The sequence below is a fragment of the Thamnophis sirtalis genome, unplaced genomic scaffold (genome assembly GCF_051295495.1).
Source record: "Thamnophis sirtalis isolate CommonGarterSnake01/CBP01778 unplaced genomic scaffold, rThaSir2_p1.2 scaffold_5, whole genome shotgun sequence".
Taxonomy (NCBI): Eukaryota; Metazoa; Chordata; class Lepidosauria; order Squamata; family Natricidae; genus Thamnophis; species Thamnophis sirtalis.
Window position 1 is genome coordinate 19,094,056 of NW_028261385.1, and position 25,266 is coordinate 19,119,321.

The 25,266-nt window shown below is 44.3% G+C and overlaps 1 protein-coding gene across 4 annotated transcripts in view; it reads right to left on the reverse strand.

The window, feature by feature from the left end:
• The window catches only part of PDZD2 (PDZ domain containing 2), a 249,938-nt gene that overhangs the window by 17,830 nt on the left and 206,842 nt on the right, over nucleotides 1-25,266 (reverse strand). For 3 of the 4 annotated variants that reach the window (XM_087715376.1, XM_087715378.1, XM_087715379.1), the window contains exons 12-18: nucleotides 21,964-22,081; nucleotides 18,527-18,659; nucleotides 12,951-13,032; nucleotides 8,912-9,015; nucleotides 4,433-4,604; nucleotides 2,143-2,939; nucleotides 739-883 (exon numbers count right to left, since the gene is read on the reverse strand). In XM_087715376.1, coding sequence (XP_087571502.1) covers nucleotides 739-883; nucleotides 2,143-2,939; nucleotides 4,433-4,604; nucleotides 8,912-9,015; nucleotides 12,951-13,032; nucleotides 18,527-18,659; nucleotides 21,964-22,081 — 1,551 coding nt within the window. The remainder of the gene's footprint in view (nucleotides 1-738; nucleotides 884-2,142; nucleotides 2,940-4,432; nucleotides 4,605-8,911; nucleotides 9,016-12,950; nucleotides 13,033-18,526; nucleotides 18,660-21,963; nucleotides 22,082-25,266) is intronic. The other variant, XM_087715377.1, reaches the window with a different exon arrangement.

A 25,266-nucleotide genomic window follows, 5' to 3' on the forward strand; every position in this document is an offset into this window, starting at 1 on the left:
AATGTGGTCATATGTCGAGGGCCACCTGAATATTCAAGCAGTAAGACAGGTAAGAGAGGTTTCGTCATGAATCCTTCCTCTCCTGAAGCATCTTAAAATCCATACACAAACCATCTCAGAAACTATTCCCTACTACTTTTTCATCTAAGACTCTTCAGCCCAAATTTTCTCAGTGGGGGACAAAAAAAAAGTGCTTCTATTTTCATGGCTTTTGGTGGATTTTAACATTTGGTAGATTTCAGCTTTTCAGTAAATATTTTCTTTGTATATTGAATCCTCCTCTTGGTTTTCAATTATTTCTAAGAGAAAAAAAGCAGGATACCCATATTTCAAATATAACAAATATCTCCAAGAATTCAAGGATATTAATTATGCTAGCAGTGAGCATACGTTTTTGTTCACTGTCTGCAAAAGGAAGTGCTACTTCCATTCAAAAATGGGAGCTTTTGATCATGGAGGCTACGAAGTCCTACACTGTCCCAAACTCCACTTTGCTAGGTGGCTGTAATTTATGCTGTGCCTGTCTAATAAGCTTAAGATGCATCCTTAAGTCATCTGGTTGTTTTAAGTGGGCCACATCTTGGCCACAACAGCATGAATGACAGTAAAATATGGGATGCTTTGGTTCCTCTCCACACTTGTGATTTCTAAAAAAAAAAAGGCTTGAATATCGTTCAGGGATACCTACATACACCTGCCCATTGATCATAGAACAGAAAAAAAAAGACAAAATCTTACGCAAAACGGCTTTCTGGATGTCCAGGGTAATGGATGTGGGAAGACTGCTTACATATTGACAAGCTTCTTCATAAGAGAATCCATAGATGGGGATAGCATTGATGGAAAGGATCTCATCTCTTGGAACCAGCCTTCCCATGGATGCCTGTTGAGAATTCATTTATTAACACAGTACTGTCATAGTCTCCCAATTCACATGAAGGTGAAGCTTACTTGCCACACCAGGAAAGGGGAGTGGATTCTATATTCGGTTTCCTTCTGCCAAGAGCACAGAGCATTTTGTCATCCTCTGAACCCAAGGAACCCCCCAACTCCTTAACCTGGCAAAAGTCTAAGATTGAAGTAATCTCAATCAAGTTTAGGTAATTACCCTTCCAGGCACCCGTGCTCTGTTTTCACTGGCAGGCGGTTGCAGGAGGCTTTCGCGGCCAAAAATGGAGCTCGGGAGCCTGCTTTCACTGGGGGAGCACTTGGGCCACCACAGGGGTCCCCCGATACAAGTGACGTCAAGCTGGCCACGGCCCACACCCCTCAGGTCAAACACAATTGATGCGGTCCTCAATGAAACCAAGTTTGACACCCCTGATCTATGTTGTCACTAATAGAAATGTTTTGACTTAACAAATTAATCTTGCCTTCCCAAAAGATGCTTATTTTGAAATAATCTGAAAATCCCTGAATGACAGTGTAATTGTTCTTTCTTCTCAACACGGTGCATACCTTTTAAAATGCAATTCTGTTTCTAAATGAATTAAGTTTTTGTAAAGTGAGCAACATTTACTAACGAAATGAAGAATATGGTTCCTTTCACAAGTGTGTGATCTCCTTGCCCTGAGAATTTTATGACGATAGGATGGGAAAGCAGGGCTAAATCAATAACTGCCTATTTGACAAGGGTTATAGTCAGTGGTGGGATTCCAATAATTTAACAACCGGTTCTCTGCCCTAATGAACAGCCAAGTAGGCGGGGCTCGGTGGTCATGTGACTGAGTGGGCGTGGCCAACTCAACATCACTCACATCGATGGGCGCTTCATCTTAGCTGTTACAATGTAATAAGGGTTAACCGGAGAGGCAGTTTCTGTAAGCAAAGCAATAAAAATTAGGCTAGAAACAACACCAGAATGTTTCCTTCCTGCCTTCCTTACAGGATTAGCCCCGTAAAGTGGGGAAGAAACAGAATGAGATTTCTTCTCCAAACTGCTTACAAAGTTAACAACCGATTCTCTCGAATAGGAGTGAACTGGCTGAATCCCACCACTGGGTATAGTAAGAGACATGAGACAAGACTCACGAAATTCACATTTCTCCTGAGGTTCCTAGGTCCCTTTCTTGCATGATCTCCACTTCCCTCGGGACTGAAATTCTATTAGTGATCATAAAGAGAAAGACTCTTTTTTTTTACCCTATCAGCTGCTCCACCTGGTTGCAAGCCTGTTATGACGATGCGCAAAGGGTTGGCATGAATTTCGAGGTCCAGGCCAAAGGACTCGTTTTCATCCCGGCATAAAGTAATGGATTCCACAGGGCTGTGCTCCAGGGGAGTCTCCTGAGCTTCATTCTTCTGGATAGATGGGAGGACCTTCCCACCGGCTCTGCTGCAGGCACCATGCTCCTCGTTCTTGGGCCTTGGGACTCCGTGGTATTCAATACTCATCAGGCTTTTCACTCGGGTGACTGCTTTATGTTCCAGTTTAGGAGACCTCTTCGTTTCTAGCGGTTCCTCTCGAAAGTCCTTCACGTTCAAGTAGCCGGGATGAAGCTCCGGAAGATGATGAAGCTCTTTAGCTGGAAGAAAAGGGATGTCTGCTGGATGCTCCCCAATGCTCTCTTTCAGATTCCTAGCGCTGGTAGCTAAGTCACTGCAGGTATTTGTCACAAATTCTTTCTCCTGGCTGGTATCTCCATTTTGCACCGAAGGAGCCGCAGGGGAAACATTCCAGTCATGGTCTCCTTTCCTTTGACCTTTCAACCTCGACCCTCTTTGGAATGAGTCTCCATCTTGTTTGGCAAAGTCATCCTCATCGCTCACATCTCCGTCGTAAAAAGCAATCCTTCTCTGCCGTTGGAAAGCAGACTGGGCCCCTTTGGGGCTGTCGCTGAAACTAACGTGCCGAGCAGCTGTCTCCCTTGGCTTGCTAAGAGGACCCGGCGAGCTATTGCCGGTAGCCGGGGAACTGCACAGACTGGATTCTTTGGTAGCTAAGAATAAACACATGGTATATAATTTGGCAATATTATCTCAGAACGTGATGAGCTGATCTATCGCTATTTTCCATATACCTCTCTGTTGTTACTATTGTTCTGCTCTAGGCTTCCCAACAGCCTGAAGCAAACTCCTTGTCACGACAAAAACCCCTTTTATTAATTTACTGTGAATTCTGCTCATTAATAGCTGAGAAAGTCTTTCAAGTAAGGATTTACAGTCACAGACCTTATCTGGCTTGGAAAGCTGCCAGGCCGATATCTGCAAAACTTGGCAAGATGTCTGGGAGAGTCACCAACCAATTAAGCAAACTAATTGTCTCCGGCAAACTCCACTCCCCTTTCGCTCCTCTTTTATTTCCTCTGGGAGGGGCCATTCAGTGTCCATTTGTGGCTTTACTCCCAAGTCAACCCCTGTCCTTTAGCTGTTCCCTTCGTCTGGCAACTGTGCATGGGCACACTGGGAACAGGCTCCAGCTGTTCTTCTGCCTCACTGATGTCTGACTCCGAAGGTAGCTGATAACTGGCATATGGCTCTGGCCCCCTCTCTGCCTCCAACACAGAGCCCTCATCAGAGCTTTCCCCAGACTCCAGGACTGGCCCATATTCCTCCCCAACCTCCTCAATATCCGAATCTGCTGCCAGCTCCACTGGCCACTGACAGGCCACAACAACTATTCTCTCCTAAAGAGCAATAAAAATGACTTTGTAAAAAAAAATGTGGGGGGTGGGGGGGAACCAGGCATCTTATTATCAGTAGTAACTGTACTCAAGGTCTCAAAACAGGCCACCTCATTCAGGTAGGGTTCCATTTATGGAGACATTGTAAAATACATTGTAATTTGTGTGACATTATTTTGATTTTTTTGGACTGCTTTGTGAGTATCTGCTTTCAAGACAGTGTTGAAATTCCTTTAGTTTGCTTTTTGGAGGTGTTTTGTCCTTGCCTTTTTCTTAGGGCAGAGAGAAAGGGACTGGCCCTAGGGTCACCCAGCTGTGCTTAAGGCAGGACTAGAACTCATAAATGTCTCCTGGCTTTTAGCCTGGTGCTTTAACCAATACACCAAACTAGCTCTAGCCCCCACCTTCTCTTTTTCTGTTTCTCTCTATATAATAGTTTTTATTCATTTTTATTTGCGTGCATTTTGAGTGAGTTATTTATACACATATTTTCCCCTGCTGCTGTATTTTTTTTAAAAAAAATCTTGTAAATAATTCTGCAATCCACTCAGCAAGTTCTAGTTACTGGGCAGATTAAGGCTAGGAAGCTACAGAGCAGGGATGGGGAACGATGGTCCCTTTTATCATTTGTGGACTTCAACTCCCAGGATTCTCAAGTCAGCATGGCTGGCTCGGGAATTCTGGGAGTTGAAGTCCACAAGTCACAAAGGGGCCATCGTTCCCCACCTCTTCTATAGAGCAATATTGTATTCTATGCAATAGAAAAGGACAATAAACTTGGAAGTATTACCATGCCCCCTGCAGCCTACCTGGAATGCCAGAAGAAAGAAGACTCTCTTCTAGGGAACTGCTCCGACTCTTGGGCCGAAACTGCTCTTCATCACTGGATCCAGTCACGGTAGTCTCCGAGAGTGACAATTGGCTCGCCCCATCTTGTAAGAAGTATTGGGAAAGCTCCGTTTCAGAATTGAGGGAGTTCTGCTGAAATAAATACAGAGAGAGAAAATGGGACGTTGCAGCCATCAATCCCCAAGACCAATGGACCTCAAACTTTCCAGCTTGGCAGCCCAGCAGTGGGGAGGGGGGAAGAGGGGATGGTTCTGTGTGAGTCTCCCTAAATAGGAGGGAGGCAGGGGACCCCTTAGAGGGTAAGGCTGAGGATTATGTCCAGTTCTTGGCGGACAAAGTTGCTCGGTTTCGGTCGGACTTGGACTCCACCCCCGCAGATCCAGCTGAGACACAGGGGAATAACTTGGCAGACCATCTCTGGGTTGAGTTTCAGGATGTTGCCTCCGGGGATGTGGACAAGGCTATGCGAGCTGTGAGTGCCTCCACCTGTATACTGGACCCGTGTCCCTCCTGGCTGGTTGCCAACAGCAGTGAGGTGACACGAGGCTGGATCCAGGCGGTTGTTACCGCCTCCCTTCGGGAGGGGCACTTTCCCACCGCACTCAAAGCGGCGGTGGTGAGACCCCTCCTGAAGAAACCATCCTTGGATCCAGCTGTTCTTAATAACTATCGTCCAGTCTCCAACCTTCCCTTTGTTGGGAAGGTTGTTGAGAAGGTGGTGGCCTTCCAGCTTCAGCGTACCTTGGAGGAAGCTAGCTATCTTGACCCCTTCCAGTCCGGCTTCAGGCTCGGTTACAGCACAGAAACCGCTTTGGTCGCATTGACCGATGATCTCTGGAGAGCCAGAGATGGAGGCCATGCGTCCATCCTGGTTCTCCTTGACCTCTCAGCGGCTTTCGATACCATCGACCATGGTATCCTTCTGCGACGACTGCGGGAGGTGGGAGTGGGAGGCACTGTTTTGCAGTGGTTCTCCTCCTACCTCTCGGACAGGTTGCAGTCGGTGTTGGTGGGGGGGCAGAGATCATCCCTGAGGCCCCTAACTTATGGGGTGCCGCAGGGCTCGGTCTTATCCCCCCTACTATTCAACATATACATGAAACCGCTGGGTGAGATCATTCGGAGGCACGGGATAAAATACCATCAATACGCGGACGATACACAGTTGTATCTGTCCGCCCCGTGCCAACTCAATGAAGCGGTGGACGTGATGAACCGGGGTCTTGAGGCCGTTAAGGACTGGATGAGAGCTAACAAACTGGTACTCAACCCGGACAAGACCGAGTGGCTGTTGTGCTTCCCTCCCAACAATTTGGCCAACGTTCCACCACTCAGGCTGGGGGGTCAAAATTTATACCCCTCAGACAGGGTCCGCAACTTGGGAGTCCTCCTGGACCCACAGCTGACTTTTGACCATCATTTGTCAGCTGTGACCAGGGGGGCATTTGCCCAGGTTCGCCTGGTACGCCAGTTGCGGCCCTACCTGAATCGGGAGGCCCTCACAACAGTCACTCGAGCCCTTGTGATCTCTAAGCTGGAATACTGCAATGTGCTCTACATGGGGCTGCCCTTGAAGAGCATCTGGCGACTTCAGCTAGTCCAGAATGCGGCCGCGCGAGTGATCGTGGGCGCACCACGGTTCGCCCACATAACACCTATCCTCCGTGAGCTGCGCTGGCTACCTGTTGATCTCCGGGTGCGCTTCAAGGTGCTACTCACCATTCATAAAGCTCTCCATGGTAGTGGATCTGACTATTTGAGAGACCGCCTTCTGCCAATTACCTCCCTTCGTCCCATCAGATCACATAGAGTAGGCCTCCTCCGAATTCCATCCGCCAGTCAGTGCCGACTGGCGACTACGCGGAGGAGAGCCTTCTCAGTTGCAGCTCCGACGCTTTGGAACGATCTCCCCGTGAAGATTCGTACCCTCACCACCGTCCAGGCCTTCCGCACAGCCCTCAAGAACTGGCTAGCCCGTCAGGCCTGGGGATAAGACCTGTACTTTGCCCCACCCGAATGCTGAATGAATGTTGTGTTTTATCCGTTTATTTTTTTTATTCACATTTTTTTTCTTCTTGTGTTTTGTCCTACACTCCCTTCCCATTAATTGTAAGCCGCCCTGAGTCCCCTTAGGGAAAAGGGCGGCCTATAAATTTAAATAAAATGAAAAAATGAAAATGAAAAAAGTGGCAGGGGCACACACAAGTATGCACAGCTCCATTTACACAAGTGCGGAGCTTTCCGGTGAGCACATGTGCCTGCTGCTTGCCCAGTTTGGGGGGGGGGTGCAGCCCGGGGGTTTGGGGACCCCTGCCCAAGACAGGAAATCATCCATGCTAAAAGTTCCTGCTCTCTTTCCTATTGTTTTTCTTTCTCAAATGGTTCGTTCCTTTAGATCAGTGTTTCTCAACCTTGGCAATTTTAAGATGCGTGGACTTCAACTCCCAGAATTCCTCTAGATCAGTAATGGCTAACATTTGCACACGCGCATGCCCACAACCATAATGCAATGTGCCACCCACCGTGCGGGTCCCCTGCACATGCACGTGTGACCCCCGTGTGACCCACCACCTGTGCATGCGCCCTGCCCCCTCTCACCCATTTTTGACTTCCGGATTGGTTAAGGAGGACTAACCCCCCCCCACCTTGCCCCATTTTGAGCCTGGAAGGTTTCCTGCACCTACCTAGAAGCCAAAACACGCATTTAAGGGGGCATTTGCATTTGCACGCATGCCCCCTGTGCCCCGTTTTGGTGCTGGAAATCCTCCTGCACCAACCTGGAAGCCAAAATGGAGCACGGGAGCACTGCACAGGGCCCCAAAATGCAATGTGAATGGCCCCAATGCATGTGCCCTACCCCCTTGTGCATGCGTGCACGCGTCCCCTGCATGTGCCCCACCCCTATGCATGCACAGCAGAGATCCAAAGACCAGCTGGCCAGCGGGAGGCACAGAAGCATGCATGGTGGACCTGGGCAGCGATTAGCATGCCCGCAGAAAGGGCTTTGCATGCCACCTGTCGCATACATGCCATAAGTTCACCACAGTAGTGGGTTTCAAAAAATTTTAGAACCTCTTCTGTAGGTGTGGCCTTTGTGGGAGTGGCTTGCCAGCCATGTGACCAGGTGGGAGTGGCTTGCCGGCCATGTGACCAGGTGGGAGTGGCCAACTTGTAAAATGTGGTAAAACTCACTTAACAACGCTCTTGCTTAGCAACCAAAATGTTGGCTAAGGAACTCTGGCATTGAAGGGTGCAAGTCTTAAAGCTTTCAAGTTACAAGGCCCTTGTACCACTAACCCTTTAGAAAAAAAACCCGGGGTGTTCAAACTTGACAGCTTTAAGACTTGTGGACTTCAACTCCCAGGATTCCTCCTCTCACTCTTCATCTTGATGATGTGCAGATGGGCGGGGGGAGGGAGCTGGAACCGGTTCTAAACGGCATGGTAGATTCGTGGAACCTCTTCTATAGAAAAGGTTAGAACTGGCAGGAACCCACCCCTGGTTCACCATCACGGCTCTAGATCAATGGTTCTTTCCATGCTGACTGGGGAATTCTGGGAATTGACATCCGCACATCTTAAAGTTTGCCAAGATTCAGAAACACCGATTTAAGATTCTGCCACTCTTTTTACTACCATTTGATTTGTTTTCCAAATCATTCAATTGCCCTTAACGAACAATTAAACACTGGTCAGAGTACGAAAAAAATAGATTTTTTTAAAAGTCCGGAGATGGGTTAATTATCCCAGGAAAAAAGAGACTCACTCTAATTAGCAGCATGAAACAACAACAAAAGACTGGAAACCAAAGTGAAAAACGATTGCTCCTTAATGCAGAAAAGTCTGGCTCGGCAACGGAATTCAAAACTTTTGTCAGCCTTCTCCTTGAACACATGAAGGCTTTAAAAAAAAACGAGGGCAGAGAGCAAGAATGAGAACGCAGGCTCTACAATCTCTGTTTCTGACCCAGATACATTTTGCAAAAATAAAAATAAAAATGGACCTTGTGCATTTGCTGGAACGTGCCTGCAAACTTTTAGACAGGCAAGATGACCTTCAGGGACTTTACTATTTGATGTATTGAAGCTACGAATAGGAAGAGGGATTTGGCTCTGTCATGCATGGGAACTTCCTGGCAGGTGTTGTGTTCCTATGTGTCCTTTCCTCTTGTGAGATTGTAACCTCTGCAAGAGACTTTTGACAAAAGAAATCCCCAGTGGGACAATACAACCAATGAGAAAAGCCACCCCCCCCACTGCATCCGTTCTCCTGCCTGCTCTACCTACAAGACAAGAAACAGAAGAATTACAGGACCTTCTTTGCCTTGATGGACACCCGTGGATGTATGTGTGTGTCCGTGCAAGGAAGTCCCAACTTTTTCTAAGCCACAGAAACTCCCCCTTGCTTTAAAGTTTTGCGGTGGAATCTCAATAGGTTTACCCGACTCGCTGGCTCCAAGAAACGCTTCATTGTCCAGCTCAAGGGCGAGGAGGCTTCAGTCGGTTTAGACTTCACGCTTGGAGATGGACTTTTTGGCAGGTTTCCTGTTCAAAAAACAATTGGGTTCGACAGAGAAGACATTAGCTTGTGAGATAGCACATCCACAGCAGAGATGGAATTCAGCAGGTTCTGTCCAGTTCAGGCACACCGATAGTGGTGGCTGCGGCAGGCTCCGCCCCCCCCCCCCCCAATATAATGCACAAGCACTGCACAGGCGCAGAGGGTGGTGTGCATGCGCAGACGGGGCGCATGTGAGCATGCTCACATTTGCAAACCGATAGGGAAGGTAAATGAATCTCACCGCTGGTCCACAGGCTTTCCACATTTGACTTTACTTGGGAGGGAAGCAGAGGTGGTATTCAGCAGTTTCTGACCAGTTCTGGAGAACCGGTAGTGGAAATTTTGAGTAGTTCGAAGAACTGGCAAACACCACCTCTGGCTGGCCCCGCCCACATCTATTCTCTCCCTCCCAAGTCCCAGCTGATCGGGAGGGAATGGGGATTTTGCAGTATCCTTCCCCTGCCATGCCCACCAAGCCACGCCTACAGAACTTTGGATCCCCCCACTGGAGGAAAGGCGAGCTTCTTAATGTCTTTCTAGAAACGTCCACACAATTCTCCGCTGACTTGCGGAGACCCAAAGGTGCTTTTTTTGTTTTTCAAGAAGCAACTGGACTTTCTGATTTTTCTTTGACGACATTTCGCTTCTCATCCAAGAAGCTTCTTCGGCTGATGTTTGACTTGCAAAGTGTAGCACAGAGATCACAGCTAGCACAGCGTGAGTTTATGGCTGTTCAAACCCGAAGGAAAATTAGGCCCCTTTGAATTCTAACTCTACCCAAGAGTATTTCAGTGCTGGATCAGTTCCTCCAAAGAGTCTAGAGTCTGACGATGCTGGCTAGCCAAAGAAAGTTTTCTCCTCCAGGACAGCCACCGTCAACAGAGCCAACAGTACAGAACAAAGGGAAGCCAGAGCGAAAGACGGATGAGACATTCCGTTGCTCTGTTTCCTATTGCTGCACTGACCACATCTTTTCCCCTCTTGGCAATAAGAATAGAAGGAGACAGTGTTGGCCATGAAAAGCTGGAGTCCTCCAGCTACTTTCAGCCGGCCAGCTCTGTTGCTATACCAGTGAACTGCTCTTTGATGAGTCCAAACTGAGCAGGCTTCTCAATTGTGCAGCATAAAAAGTGTCATTAAAATGCAGCATAAAAAGAAAAGGATGCGTTTTCTGTTGAATTTGGAGGAAAATTCCTTTTTTGCAGGAGGAGGAGGAAGAGGAGGAGAGGTAGAAAAAGAGGAAGAGGGAGGAGGAGGAGGAGGAGGAGGAGGAGGAGGAGAAAAAGGAGGAGAAGGAGAAAGAAAAAGAGGAGGAGAAGGAGAGGAGGAGAAGGAGGAGGAGGAAGAGAAGGAGGAGCAGGAGAAAGAGGAGGAGGAGGACCAGGAGGAGGAAGAGGAGGAAGAGGAGGAGCAGCAGAAAGAGAAAGAGAAGAAGGAGAAAGAGGAAGAGGAGAAAGAGAGAAGGTGAAAGAGAAGGAGGAGGAGCAGAAAGAGAAAGAGAAGAAGAAGGAGAAAGAGAAGAAGAAGGAGAAAGAGAAAAAAGAAAGAGGAGGAGGAGGAAGAGAACAAGACAGAGAAAGAGGAGAAGAAGAAAGAGGAGGAGGAAGAGGAAGAGCAGCAGAAAGAGAAAGAGAAGAAGGAGAAAGAGGAGAAAGAGGGAAGAAGGTGAAAGAGGAGGAGGAGCAGAAAGAGGAGAAAGAGGAGGAGAAAGAGGGAAGGTGAAAGAGGATGAGGAGGAGCAGAAAGAGAAAGAGGAGAATGAGAAAGAGAAGAAGGAGAAGGAGGAGGAGAAAGAGAAGAAAGAGGAGGAGGAGGAAGAGAACAAGACAGAGAAAGAGGAGAAGAAGGAGAAAGAGGAGGAGGAGAAAGAAGAGAAGGAGAATCACCATATGTCATTTTGAGCCAATCTAGTTTTAGGAGACTTTGATCTACCCTGACTGGATCTTCATATTAGCAAACAGGAATATTGTCCTAGTTCAGCGACACTCAATCTAAAATGTCAGGATTACCTGTTGCCTCCGTAATCAATGATTCATCTTCATGTGACAATTTTTCATTTTTAATGTGATTAAAAGGGGGAGCTACTGAAATCCATGTGGAATTATCATGTTAACTGGATTTAGTTTTTATTTTTTATTTTGTTATCCTTATCAACCACGGAGAAGTTCAAATATATGCAAGAGAAATAAAAGACCCGCAAACCTCGGAATTGACAAGCAGATCAATAAAGAAAAAGCAGGGGTGGAAATTATGATATAAAGAAGTCTTCCAGAATTTGTAGCCATATATAATGTCAGTTAAATCAGATTTAGTTTTGTCCCTGTTCACTTCCTCGTCACTTAAAGGACCACTCTGCTGTCAGACTGGAGAAAGTCATATATCCCCTAATTAGTTCATCATCCCTTGCTGAACCCTGATATGTGAATTGCTTTCTATTTCATTCCACTGCATTTTAATGGGAAAAAGTTGGCACTAAACATTTGTGGACTAATAAATCAGTTCACCTTTTCAGCAAAGATGAAATTGGTTATAGTATAATAACATATGGAAAAGGTGGTTGCTAGGTTTTTAAAACAACCTCCTGTTGTTTTAGAGACTTAAGAGTAAATAAGAGCCAATTTTACAAAGCTGTTGTGCTAAGGCCAGGGCCATCTTAACAGCATTATGGGCCCCGGGCAAAGCAGTGTATTGGGGCCCCTACGACAACTACTCACAGGAATAAAAGTGTAAATGGTCAATAAAATTAAACATGTATTTATTTTATTGGCACTTCCAACAAATAAATATGTAATAAATATGTTGCTGTATTTATATGATACAAGGTGCATTGAAGGATTAACATACACAGATTCGTATGGGGCCCCTATGCTCGTGGGACCCAAGGGGCAAGTGCCCATCAGGCCCATGCGTGAAGATAGCCCTGTGCTAAGGTAGAATTTAAGAGATCCAGAAGCTGCAGTTATAGCCTTACAACTGATCCCTGATTTTTTTCACATTGTGTGTGTGTGTGAGAGAGGGGGGGGAGGGAAGAGGGAGAGATGGAGGAGGCAGGGGGAGGGGGGAGAGACAGGGGAGAGGGAGGGAGGGAGAGGAGGAGAGAGGAAGGGAAAGAGAAGGGAAAGAGAGGGAGGGAGGGAGAGAGGGAGGGAGAGGAGGAGAGAGGAGGGACAGGAAGAGAGGGGGGATGGGGAGAGGGAGAGGGGGGGAGAGGAGGAGAGAGGGAGGGGGAGAGAGAGGGAGAGAGAGGGAGGGAGAGAGAGGGAGAGGATGAGAGAGAAAGAGAGGGAGAGAGGGGGGAGAGAGAGGGAGGGGGAGAGAGAGTGAAATGGGGGAGAGGGTGAGAGAGTGGGAGAAGGAGAGAGGGAGAGAGGGAGGGAGAGGAGGAGAGATGGAGGGAGAGAGAGGGGGGGATGGGGAGAGGGAGAGAGGGAGGGAGAGGAGGAGAGAGAAAGAGAGGGGGAGAGAGAGGGAGGGAGAGAGGGAGGGAGATGGGGGAGAGGGAGAGAGAGTGGGAGAAGAAGAGAGAGAGAGAGGGAGGGAGAGGGAGGGGGAGAGAGAGGGGGAGAAAGAGAGGGAGAGAGATAAAAGAAATAGCTTCCATGGAACAATTTTCCTCCTGCAGTTGTGGGTGCTTCATTGCTGGAAGCCTTCAAGAAAAAATTGGGCAGCCATTTGTCTGGGATGGAGACCTCCGAGGTCCATTCCAGCTCTATGATTCTATGATTGCATAGCTATGGCCACCATCTTGATTTATTTTTTGGCTCCCCCAGCTGATATTTCTTCATATTTGTCCAATTAATTGAAAATAAAACGTAACATCCTTTTGCACAAAATGTGCGCAGAACAAACTTTCTAGGGATGTATCTATACTGTAAATCAAGAGCCAAATCTTAAAGCAATTTCAGAAACAGATGCATACCTGAGGAATGAGGAGAAGGGACGTCCCTGTTTTCTCTGTGGGTGGTTCGTGTTATGGCTTCATCCATCTCCTGTTCAGAAACCTATTATTAAATTGGGGGGGAAAAGGATCTAAAGGTATATTCAGGAAATAACAAAATGTATTACTTCAGAGTTCATGTACGTTCTTTTAACATGGAAAATAGAAATTTGAAAGTGCTGATGTAGGCTGTGTAACATAGATTTTCTTTTTTTTTTCTTTCCTTTTCGTGATTTTGAAGTAAAAGCTTCCCAATAACCACATTTTGAAATCTAGCACTACATGGAGTGGCATTTGGAGCAAAAAAAGAAAAGAAACCCCACCCTCCTCTCTGAACTAGAAGACAAAAATGAATACACCAAAGAACATCTTGGGTTGGGCACCTTCAAACATGTAGCAGCTCCGAGAACAATTAGTTCTGTAAACCATTTACTCATTTGATGTTATTAATTGTATGGCCTTTGTTTGCAATTACAGTGGGATGGCTGCACCACTGGTAGACGTAAAGAATGTCTCTGTAAGACATTCTGTTAAGGCTAGACACCAACGTGATGGTACATAATCAAATTAATCAGTGGTCTTTGTTTGTTGTTATTGTCTCCATGTTCTGAGGGTTGGATTTAATTATGGCCTCTATTTGAATAATGACGTACAAACTGTGGTATGTACCCGTTCTTTTATCCTCCCCATTTTCTAAATTTGCATAGCTGAGGGTGCAGCAAAAGGCCACATTTTAGCAGTACAGTATTTACATCTTTTTACGTGTAGAAATTTAAATGTGATACGTGGAACTTTTCCTGGATATCATGCTTTTATTTGGCCTTAGCTCCCCAGCATCAAAATATCAAAACAAATTAACAGAGTTGGAAGGGGCTTTGGAAGTCTTGGACTAGAAGACTTCCAAGGCAGCAGTGGGATCCTACCAGTTTAACAACCGGTTTGTTGAGCGCGTGCCTGACATGTCTGATGCCGCCTGTGCGCGCATGGGCAGTTCACAGGAAAACAGCTGAGGTGCGGCAATCCATTCTGCCACGCCTATTAGCTGGGCTAAACAACAAGGAAATGTAGATAGGTATAGCCCAGGATGGGCGGGCAAACCTGTTCACTCTCAGCTGATCTTTGGAGCTACCCAAACCGGGCCGAACTGCTAGAATCCCACCCTTGCTCCAAGGTCCCTTTCAATTCTGTTATTCTATTCTATCACTCCGTGCAACTCCTCCAACTATCTCCCCAAAACCATCATATATCTTCTCTTGTATGTGTCTCCTAAATGCACAAAGTTTGCCATCAAAACAGATGCTGCTAATGGATCTTTTTCCTTCAGCCCCTTGCCCTTTCCCTCCCCGGATCTTCTCTAGCGAGTTAGTAGGTCTGGATCCTTGAGAAGGAAGGAGGGTAAGTAAATCCCCAGTAGATAAACACAAGAACACCTGCATAATATGGAACTTTGTAAAACCGGGGAAGAATTGGTGTATTCTTTAAAAGGAAAGATCATGAAGAATGGCTAAAGAATCTGGAGGTATACAACCCGCAGAAAAGATTATTGTGGAGGGAATTGCAGAATCTGATGCTTAGTTGTATCAGAATATGATATCACAATGCAGGTACAAAGGGGGAGGAGCTTGCATCACAAGGTGCAACACTGCTTTTGTCACTCTCTCTCACACACACACACACACACACACACACACACACACACACACCAGCTGGCTTCTTTGCAGACTCCTCTAGTCCTCTAATATCTGAAAGTTTTCAAAGAGAAGAAATAATGGATTTAATGTTGAATCTCCCAAAAGGCTGAACCTGACCCAATAGGTTACAATTACAAGGAAAGGGTATATGTCAAGGAGAATTTTCTGGCGCTATGAACTGCCAATAGAATATAGACTGGCCCATGAAGGAGTGTGCCCTCCTTTGCTGGAAGTGTTGGAAGAAATGTCCTTCTGGGTTCGGCTCCAAGTGGGGAAAAAGACACTGGAGACATGGAGGCTGCTTGGAAAGATGGTTTATTGGTGGACAGGACCACATGGCTTGAGTCCTGAACAGAAAAGGGGGATCACATGCTTCAATGTTGGTGGAGAAGGAGAAAAGGGAGGCTGAGATGCTGAAAGTCCCTGGTCTTACGCCCTCTCTGGCCTTTGATCTTGAGCTTGTATTCTGATTGGTTGTCAGACTCCCATGGGACCATGCATGGGCAACTCTCTAGGCTGCATTTTGAATCGAGATTTGGTTCAGTTCTCAGATGCCATGTGGGGAGATGGGTAAAGGGTCAATATTATCATGCCTTAATCCCATCCCCCTGGAGCTGAAGGGGAGAACTCTTTATTATTTAAAGGGATTTGCTTGGGCATCTTAATGGCGCATTGACAGGAGGATGGGCAGGAAGCTGCAGGGAGCTACTCTGTCTTTCAAACATGTTTCTTCCTTTTCACATCCAGGGAAATTTATTCTGCCTTTTTAATATTTCCTAGGATATTTCATTTTTCTGGGAGAGGGCTGGGTGATAACTTCCTACAGAAGTAACAGAATAACACAGTTGGAAGGGACCTTGGAGGTTGTCTAGTCCAATCCCCTTCTCTGGCAGGAAACCCTGCACCATTTCAGACAAATGGTTGCCCAATTTCTTCTTAAACACTTCCAGTGTTGGAGCATTTACAACTTCTGAAGGCAAGTCATTCCACTGATTAATTGTTCTAATTGCCAGGAAATTTCTCTTTAGTTCTTGGTTGGCTCTCTCTAGATCAGTGGCTCCCAACAGGGGGGGGGGGCAGGCCCCACAGGAGGGCAATTTGCTTTTTAATGGGAGCAATTTGAACTTTGTTTAAACCAAGTTAATGGCCTTTTAGGCTTCCTCTGGGTGAGTAGATTTCACTTTTTGAGTAAAGTAAAAAATATATGTCATGGGGGAGGGGCATCAGGGTTTTAGAGATGCTTAGGTGGGGCATGGCCAAAAAAAGGTTGGGAACCACTGCTCTAGATGGTAACTGTCTCCAAGTCAGAATGAAATTCATGTACATATAAAATTCTGTTATTAGAGATATTCTAATGGATTCTGTGCTAAGAAGGTAGCTGGGTTAGCGGATTCCTAAAATATCTTACAAATCTATGGAATTCTAATTGAATCTATCTGCAAAGATCACATTTGTTGTTATAGTTTCCTTTTCCTAGCACAGCTACTTTTAAAAAACCGAGGTGGGATTCTTTAGTCTCCAACAAACCATCCGCAGCATTTTGATTTAAAGGTGGCAACTGCAAAGGAAAGGGTTGTATATGTAGAACCTATCCTTTTTGTTTGACTTGGTGTAACTCAACACTCAAGGCACACTCCTACAACTGAAAGGAACTGTATGCTTTCCAAAGCAAATTTAGTAGCTTAAATCAGCTTTCAGAGCCACATTTACTCAAAAAACAAAGAAAGAAAAATTTATTCTGTGGAATTGGTTTTGGAAATACTTAAAAAAGAAAAATACCAGGTAATCTGGGAACAAAAACAATTCTGTCTGATGGAATGTAGATTAGCTATAAAAATATGTATATTTTAAAAAGGGGAGTTTGTGTCCATGAAATTGTCTATAAAAATGAAATGGAAAGGGAGAGTAAGAACAACATGCCAAACTTAATAAAGGAACAACGAAGAGATAGAATTTTATATATACAAAGTAGAACAATCACAAAGTGCAAAATAGTAAAAAGTAATTGCTAAAAAAAAATAGGACAAACTAAAACATTCAAATCTTTACTTATTATTAGCAGGGTGTGCTTTGGAAATCAGGCTGACATGAATTTCCTTTCAAAATTCCTTTAAAGGTATGAAGAGGAGCCCAGGCACCGCTCAATTAATGTGTGATCTTTGTATTTAGTTTTTTTTTTAAAAAAATATGTGCTTATATTAAAATATCTATTTTTCTTATGATCTTCTATAGAAAAAGTATCTTCATGTTTGATGTAAAACATCAAAGGTAGAAATCATTGAACAGAATGAGCCATATAAATTAGGAGTCTCCAACCTTGGCAACTTTAAGTCGTGGACTTCAACTCCCAGAATTCCTCAGCCAGCTGGCTGAGGAATTCTGGAAATTGAAGTCCACAAGTCTTAAAGTTGCCAAGGTTGGAGACCCCTGATATAAATACTACGAGGGTGGATAGAAGCTTCCCCTCTCCCCTGTACTGAATAAATGGGCAAACTAGGTTTGCTTTATAACTACATTCACACAATACCAAATCAGATTTTTTTTAATCCAAGTTTTGCTCAACCTGAACAAGCCATGTGCTAGTCGTTCCTGACTCTAGGGGGCAGTGCTCATCTCCGTTTCAAAGCCGGAGAGCTAGCGCTGTCCGAAGACGTCTCCGTGGTCATGTGGCCAGCATGACTAAACACTGAAGGTACACGGAATGCTGCTCCCTTCCCCCCAAGGTGGCCCCTATTTTTCTACTTGCATTTTTACGTGCTTTCAAACAGCTAGGTTGACAGAAGCTGGGACAAGTAACGGGAGCTCACTCTGTTATGTGGCACTAGGGATTCAAACCGCCGAACTGCTGACCTTTCTGATCGACAAGTTCAGCGTCTTAGCCACCACGTCCCTTACAGAAGTCTTAGTCTGAGGTATATAAAGAGCATATAAGTTACCTGCTTCTGCCTTAGGGGACCAGAATAAATCATAAAATGAGTGGTGTAAACTATATACACAACAAAGAACAAAAATGTTAAAAAGTATAAAACAGAGTAAAGTAGTTACTCCCTGAGATTTTACAGTGATCAGGCTTCTCAGGGCCTGAAAATGCCTAATATGTATATTTCTAGATTGTGAGAAAAAAATAAAATATATTAACCCAGGTTTTCTGGGTGTCTTGGATGTCAAGTATCACAACTTCAGCCACAGCGGGTTTTGGCCAGGGGTGGGATGCTACGGGTTTGCCCGGGTTCAGGAGAACGTTATGCCCCTCCCGCCTCTCCCCTCCCACATGGACCATTTTGGATGTGAGGTAAGCATAGGGCCCCTGTGGAGGCTCAGGGAGGGGGAAGAAATGGGGCTCTCAGAAGTTCTGGAAGGCCAGAAATGGGCCCGTTTCCAGCCTCCATAGGCCGGGGGAGGCAGTTTTCACCCACCCAGATGCTCAAGGAAAGCCTCCAGAGCATGGGAAAGGTGAAAATGCACCCCCCCCATGCCGTGGTGCAGGAGGCCGACTAGGCCATACCCACTAATGGCCACGCCCACCCAGCAGCCGGGCAGAGAACCCGTTGCTGAAATTTTTAAAGCCCACCTCTGGTTTTGGCCATGCTATCAGAGTGTTAAGGGGGTTGATCCATTCAGGTGTGTGCCAAATTGGGCAATCCTGTACTAATCTGTAATATCCACTCTGCTGGGTTTTTTTAAAACTGGATTCATCAGGCACTTTGCTGAGAAACAAGCCTGTGAGCTGGAATTGTTAGGAATTCAGCTAAAGATGCACATGTGTCTTTTTGTTCTAATATACTTTTTCACACATAAAACCATTGTGCAAGGCTCAGGGGGAAATGCTGCAGAGAAAAACTGAATATCTTCCATTCTGCTTCATACCTTTGGGTTCGGATGTCGGCTAACAATAAGGCTAACCGGGCCGGGTCCACATTCACTCAAGATGGCGTAAGCTTCACTCAGCGCTGCATGACGCAAACTGACTGAATCTGCTTCCAGGATCTGATCCCCACGGCTAAAGAAAGACAGACATCAGCTTTAATGGTGCCGTTTCTCAGAGGGAAGAAGAAGCCATCTCACCACAAAAAGTTCAGACATAAAACATTTACTATAAATCCAAAATGCAAAACAGGAAAACATCACATTCAACACTAACAACAACAACAACAACAAAGAAAAAAATTGTACAAAAAAGGGAAAGAATGATCCAAATATCAAATAAGTTTAACATTAAATATTTAAAAAATCCACCCCTTAAATATTGCTTAAATAAGATAAGATAATTAAATAAAATATCCTCCCCTTACAGAACGGGTGTACAAATAGTTTTAAGCTTTCATCCTTATTTAACAAGAATACTATATTATATAAACAAAGTTCCAGATGAGATCTTTATTTAATAATCAAATTGACCCAACACAGTGATGCAATTCATCCGGTTCTACGCGATTCAGGTGAACCGGTAGCAGTGGCGGCAGGAGGCTCCGCCCACCTGGCCACGTCATCGCATCCCATTTTTGATACTCAGATTCACATTTGCGAACCGGTAGCGAAGGTAAATTGATTTCATCCCTGACCCAACATCTAATTTGTAGATAGGTAGGTATGTAGATAGGTAGGTTGATAGACAGACAGACAGATAGATATTGATATATATGTATAAACAACAGTCAACATTACAACAGTCTTCAAATCCCTCTGCTGTCCTATTTAACATGTAGAAAGTCCATAAGCAGCTTCCAGTCTTTTATAAAGCTGTCTAGTCCATTGTCTCTAATTAAACCAGTTAGTTTCGCCATCTCTGCTAATTCAGTCAATTTTTAAAAAGAAACTAAATTCTAAAGATCTAATCAGAAGCAAAAGAATTCCCTCTTAGATGGGCTTTTCTAATAGCCAGCTAAGCTACAAGCCAAAATCCTTTAAAATTGGAGCAGAAACTCTAAAAATTGCATAACTAGCTAGGAATCATTGGAGCTGTGAAATTACTTTTCTAGTTGTGAAATAGGTTGATTTAGTTGCTTCATAGGCTGATGCTGTCTGAGAGAGCAATCAGCTCTCTCCTGCTTCCAAATTAGTTCAATTCTTCCTTATCTCCCTTTCTCCTTTGGTTCTCTTTTAACTCTATTTAATTTCTGAACCTTTATGTAGATATTAAAGACTTGAATGTGACCTGAATTAATGAATCTGACCTGAAGTGATATACATCTAAGTCTAAAACCCTTCCGAGGTTAAGTAACCCACTTAATTCCATAGGGCTATAAAGCAAGTGTTTGATTTAGGGGCATAGAAACAGTGGTTCCAAGGTCAGAAAGAAGTTTACAAAACTTTGGATGTGGCTCCCAATCTCCCTCTTAAATTAATAATATAGCTAATCCTCGTTTAATTACCATTTATTCAGTGATCATTCCAATTTATGGAAGTGCTGAACAAATGGTAGTTAGAACCAGTCTAGGGGTGAGTTCCTATGCGAACCTGTACTGGTTCACTCATGCGCACCGGTACTAGTTCACTCATGCGCACGTGCACCAGCCACACATTGCTTGTGAATGCGCAGTTCACCGTAAATGGTTGTGCGCATGCACAAAGACCATTAAAAGCTAATAAACAAGATGCAGCAATGCCAATGAAGACCAGGGAATCGGTTCGGGGGGAGGGGGGGCAGCCTGGTTATGCAACCCAGGCCAGATTATCCCTACCGGTTCAGCCGAACTGGGCCAAACCGGGAGCAACCCACCTCTGAACCAGTCCTCATAATTACAGCTGGTGCAGCATCTTTGCAGTCACATGATTGTGATTTGCGACTTACCCTCCAGATTCCCACAAGGCAAAGCAACAGGGGAGCAGTTAAAAAGTCACAAGTCATGGTCAAGTGAGGTCCTCACGATCCTTGCTTAACGACAGCAACCCGAACATTTGCCACTAAATGATGCAATCATATGGTGTTGTTGTTTTTTTACTTATGACTGTATTGCTTCCCAACAGAGTTTCCAGTCCCAATTACTGTTTTTAAGCAAGAACTATCTGAAATAATAATTAATGCCACTAGGCTTCCAGCGACAAGTCGTGACCATCTTGTGTCTTAATGTGACACAAAACAAAGCCTAAAGAAAAAAAAAATGAAATGTCTTGAGATAATCCAGAACTACCATGAGATCTCAGTCAGGGCCAAGCACACTGGGTCTTGGATTACCATAAACTATAAGAAGTGCACTTCCTAAGGGTTCAGAAACATGAACTGGGTTTCCAGTGGCTTTTTTGAGCATAAAAGGAATCTCACTGCAAACCCTTCCCACTGTGATAGCCCCACAGGTAGACCAGATGAGGAAATCAATTCCAGGAAGCTACAATTACAACTGTACTATATCTCCTTCTCTGTCTTATAATAAGGAAGGCATCTACCTGAAATATTTCCAAACCATATCTCATAGTAAATGTAAAGGTTTTCCCTGTCCAGCCAGCGTTTATCTCTTTTTCCTAGCCAAGGGAACAAGCACAGTCTGCATGACTATTTACCCAGATGCATGGAACACTGTTACTTTCTCACCATAGTGGTACCTATCTACTTTCCCTTGCATGCTTTCAAATCGCTAGGTGAGGCAGGAACTGGGGCAAGAATGGGCAAGAATGTGGTGCTTGGGTCTCAAACTGCTGACCTTCCAGTCGACAAGCCCAGCATCTTAATCATTAGGTCATCCCACCCTCCCCATCTCATAGTTCTGAACTTAAACTATGTTTCAGCTCCTTTGGCTTAGGTGACAGTTCTTGCATATCTCCTCAAGAGCATCTTCCATAGTCTCTACACCCTGCCAGATAAAGAGTTTTAAAAAGGAAGTCACAGCTAATAGGTAGGGAGAAGATCATGTTGCGCTCCTAGGCATAAGAGAAGATACCTCATGCCTATTGACCCTATTACAGCAGGGAGCTCTCACTCAGAATAATGGGAGCAGGTTTGCCCTGCTGGCTGTTGCTCTGGTATCTGCCACTGATGCCATGGCTGTGCAGGTGAGGCAGGGAGGGGAAGTCCAAGGTATGCCCCATTTGCAGTTATCATAAAATGACATTGCACTGAAAACAATAATGCAGGTGCCAGCAGAATTTTAACTGATGTAGTATCTTTTGGATGTATACTGTATAATCTTTGTTCCTGGTGCCTTACTGTTCTCTGCTTTTCATATCATAAGCTACTCAGAGTCCTGTGGAGCTGGGTGACCTCTAAATTGAATGACCGAATGAATGATGTATATATCCAAACTAAACTGTGTTGTTTCTCCATGTCATATAATATATGTGGGCCTTTAAGAAAACAGTTCAGGACTAACCTTAATCTTCCATCCATTTTAGCCACAGATCCTGGAGCCAAGCTGTGAATATATATACCCGGAAGGCTGTTCTCCAAGGTGAGGCAACAAGCACCAATGCCCAAGCCAACCCCGGGTTCTGTGATGAAATAAAAACAAGAATAGTGTAACTTATTGTTCACTGACACAGTCACAAGGCATAAAATACTTCTTAAGAATTGTTCTTTGTTAGAAACCTTTCTATCCTGGCCGCTTTTTACAGAGGCACAATTGAGAGCATTTTAATAAACTGCATCACTGTTTGGTTTGGTGGTAGCAGTGCCTCACATAGAAAGTCCATACAGAGAGTGATAAGGACAACTGAGAAGATTATAGGAAGCTCGCTTCCTCTCATTCAGGGTACTGCTTATAAGCACTATGTACTTAGTGCTCAAATCATTGTTAGAGACCCCACACACCCACTTTATGGTCTGTTACTGTTGCTCCCCTCTGGGGGGAGGTTTCGAAGTATTTCTGGCAGGACTATCAGATTTTGTAACAGCTTTGTTCCCTATGCCATCCATCTGGAAATCTCGGAAGATTTGTTTCTCTTGCCATTTACATGTATATATCCAAACTAAACTGTGTTGTTTCTCCATGTCATATAATATATGTGAGTACATGTATAATTTTGTATTTATTTGTTTGTTTGTTTAGCTTGTCATGTTTATGTTTACATTAGAGGTGGAGACCCTTTGAGAGCTGTAGGCAACGTAATTTCATTTTAATGGATGTTGATTAGTGTACAAAGTGACAATAAAGCTATTCTGTTCCATTCTTTTCTTTTCTATTCTATTCCATTCCATTCCATATTTCTATTCTATTCTATTCCATGCCATATTTCTATTCCATTCCATATTTCTATTCTATTCCATTCCATTCCATATTTCTATTCTATTCTATTCCATTCCATACTTCTATTCCATTCCATATTTCTATTTTATTCCACTCCATTCCATATTTCTATTCTGTTCTATTCCATTCCATATTTCTATTCTATTTTATTCCATTCCATATTTCTATTCTATTCTATTCCATGCCATATTTCTATTCCATTCCATATTTCTATTCTATTCCATTCCATATTTCTATTCTGTTCTATTCTATTCCATTCCATATTTCTATTCTATTCCATTCCATTCCATATTTCCATTCTGTTCTATTCCATTCCATTCCATTCCGTATTTCCATTCCATTCCATATTTCCATTCCATTCCATTCCATAATTCTATTCTATTCTATTCCATTGCATTCCATATTTTTATTCTACGGTATTCTATTCCATTCCATATTTCTTTTCTATTCTATTCTATTCTATTCCATTGCATTCCATATTTCTATTCTATTCTATTCCATTCCATTCCATTCTATTCCATTCCATATTTCCATTCCATTCTGTTCATCCATAGATCTTGAAATGGCTACTAAAAGCCTTTGCAATGAGCCAGGGTGGATGAGGGGACGTTTCCTCCTTCTACTAAGTCTGACTTTAAAGCAGAGGTGGAGACCTATAGCCCCTTTATGACTTGTGGACTTCAACTCCCAGAATTCCTGAGCCAGCCTAGTTTAAATGAGAAGACTGTGCCCCTCTCAGTTGCTGTATTTTCTTCATTTGGCTTTGATTCTTCCCCCACATCCCTCAGATCAAGATATCTTGATGAAAGCTGATAGAAAGTGAAACAAAGTCATAGAAACATTTGATTCTGTGGTGATTCTTGACATCTCTCCACTCCAAAAGTGCTTATGCCCAAGAGCCAAATGTAATAAAAGAAGCCATTACAAACACTTTCCTTGTTTATTCCCTATATGAAATGTACCCTTCTTATTCCTCAGGCTCGAAATCATGATGAAATATCTTTCCAGGGTCTAACTGTAAATTCTTCCAGTAAAAAATTCTTTGCAAAAGCTGGAAAGGATTATGTATTATAAATTTAAAACAGATTTAACCTGATTTTCTACTCAACGCTTGTTTATTAATCTGATTTGTTCTTTCCATTGTTTTTAATCAGAGCACCTTTCCCTCCACAAGTCACAACATTAGTAAAAATATAACATTTTGGTTAATGACATTTGAAAGACTTGAAAGGCATAGGAGCCCATGGGAAGGACTCAGGGCAGGGGGCAGAGAAGAAGGGAACAGGTTGAAAATCAATTATAAGATAGGAAACTCCAAGCAAGATAAATACCATAAAATTCTTCTAAATCTGGGAAGGATATGGAAGCAATTCTGAAATGATTTTAAGGAGCAGGCACTTCATTTTAGCAGAAGCAGCCATCTTTCCTGCCTCTCTCTGTTACCCCATTATGATCCATTTAAAATTATTTGTCATAAAATGAATACAACTAGTTCTCGCCATGACCACAACTGAGCCCAAAATTTCTGCTGCTGAGAAGGTTGTTAAATGAGTTTTGTCCCATTTTACGACCTTTCCTGACACAGTTATTAAGCGGATCCCTGCATTTGTTAAGTTAGTAACGCGGTTGTTAAGTGTCGCAAAAGGGGATCACACATGAACCTGGGACATGGCATCCGTCATAAATATGAGTCAGTCACCAAATATCTGAATTTTGGTCACATGACCGTGGGGATGCTGCAATAGTCGTAAGTGTGAAAAACGGACATAAGTCCCTTTTTTCAGTGCCATTGTAACTTCAACAGTTGCTAAATGAACTTTTTAAAGTCAAGTACTACTTGTAGATTGTTGGCCTTTTCAGCTTCCAGGGATGGAAGAGGGTTGAAATCAGGGGTGGGATTCAGGCGGTTCGGACTGGTTTGGCCGAACTGATAGCTCCGACAATCAGCTGAGAACGAACCGGTTCGCTCCGACAATCAGGTTGGCCCGCCTGCTCACTTTTGCGCTTTACTTACCTATATCCTCTCAGCTGATTAGCATGGCAAAGTGGATTGCTGTGCCCCAGCTGTGTTACTCCCCAAGAAGTAATGTGGAAGATTGTACTTGAGAGACCGCCTGCTGCCAATTACCTCCACTAGACCGATTAGATCCCACAGATTAGGCCTTCTCCGAATTCCATCCGCCGGCCAGTGTTGACTGGCGACTACCCGGAGGAGAGCCTTCTCTGTGGCTGCTCCGACCCTCTGGAATGAACTCCCCGTGGAGATTACCACCCTCACCACCCTCCAGGCCTTCCGCAAAGCCCTTAAAACCTGGCTGTTCCGACAGGCCTGGGGCTAAAGAACCGTTGCCCCCATCTCAAATGGTATGACTATTGTGTGTTTTAAACCATGCATTGTTTTGTGTCGTTTTTTAATTTTGTCTGTATCCC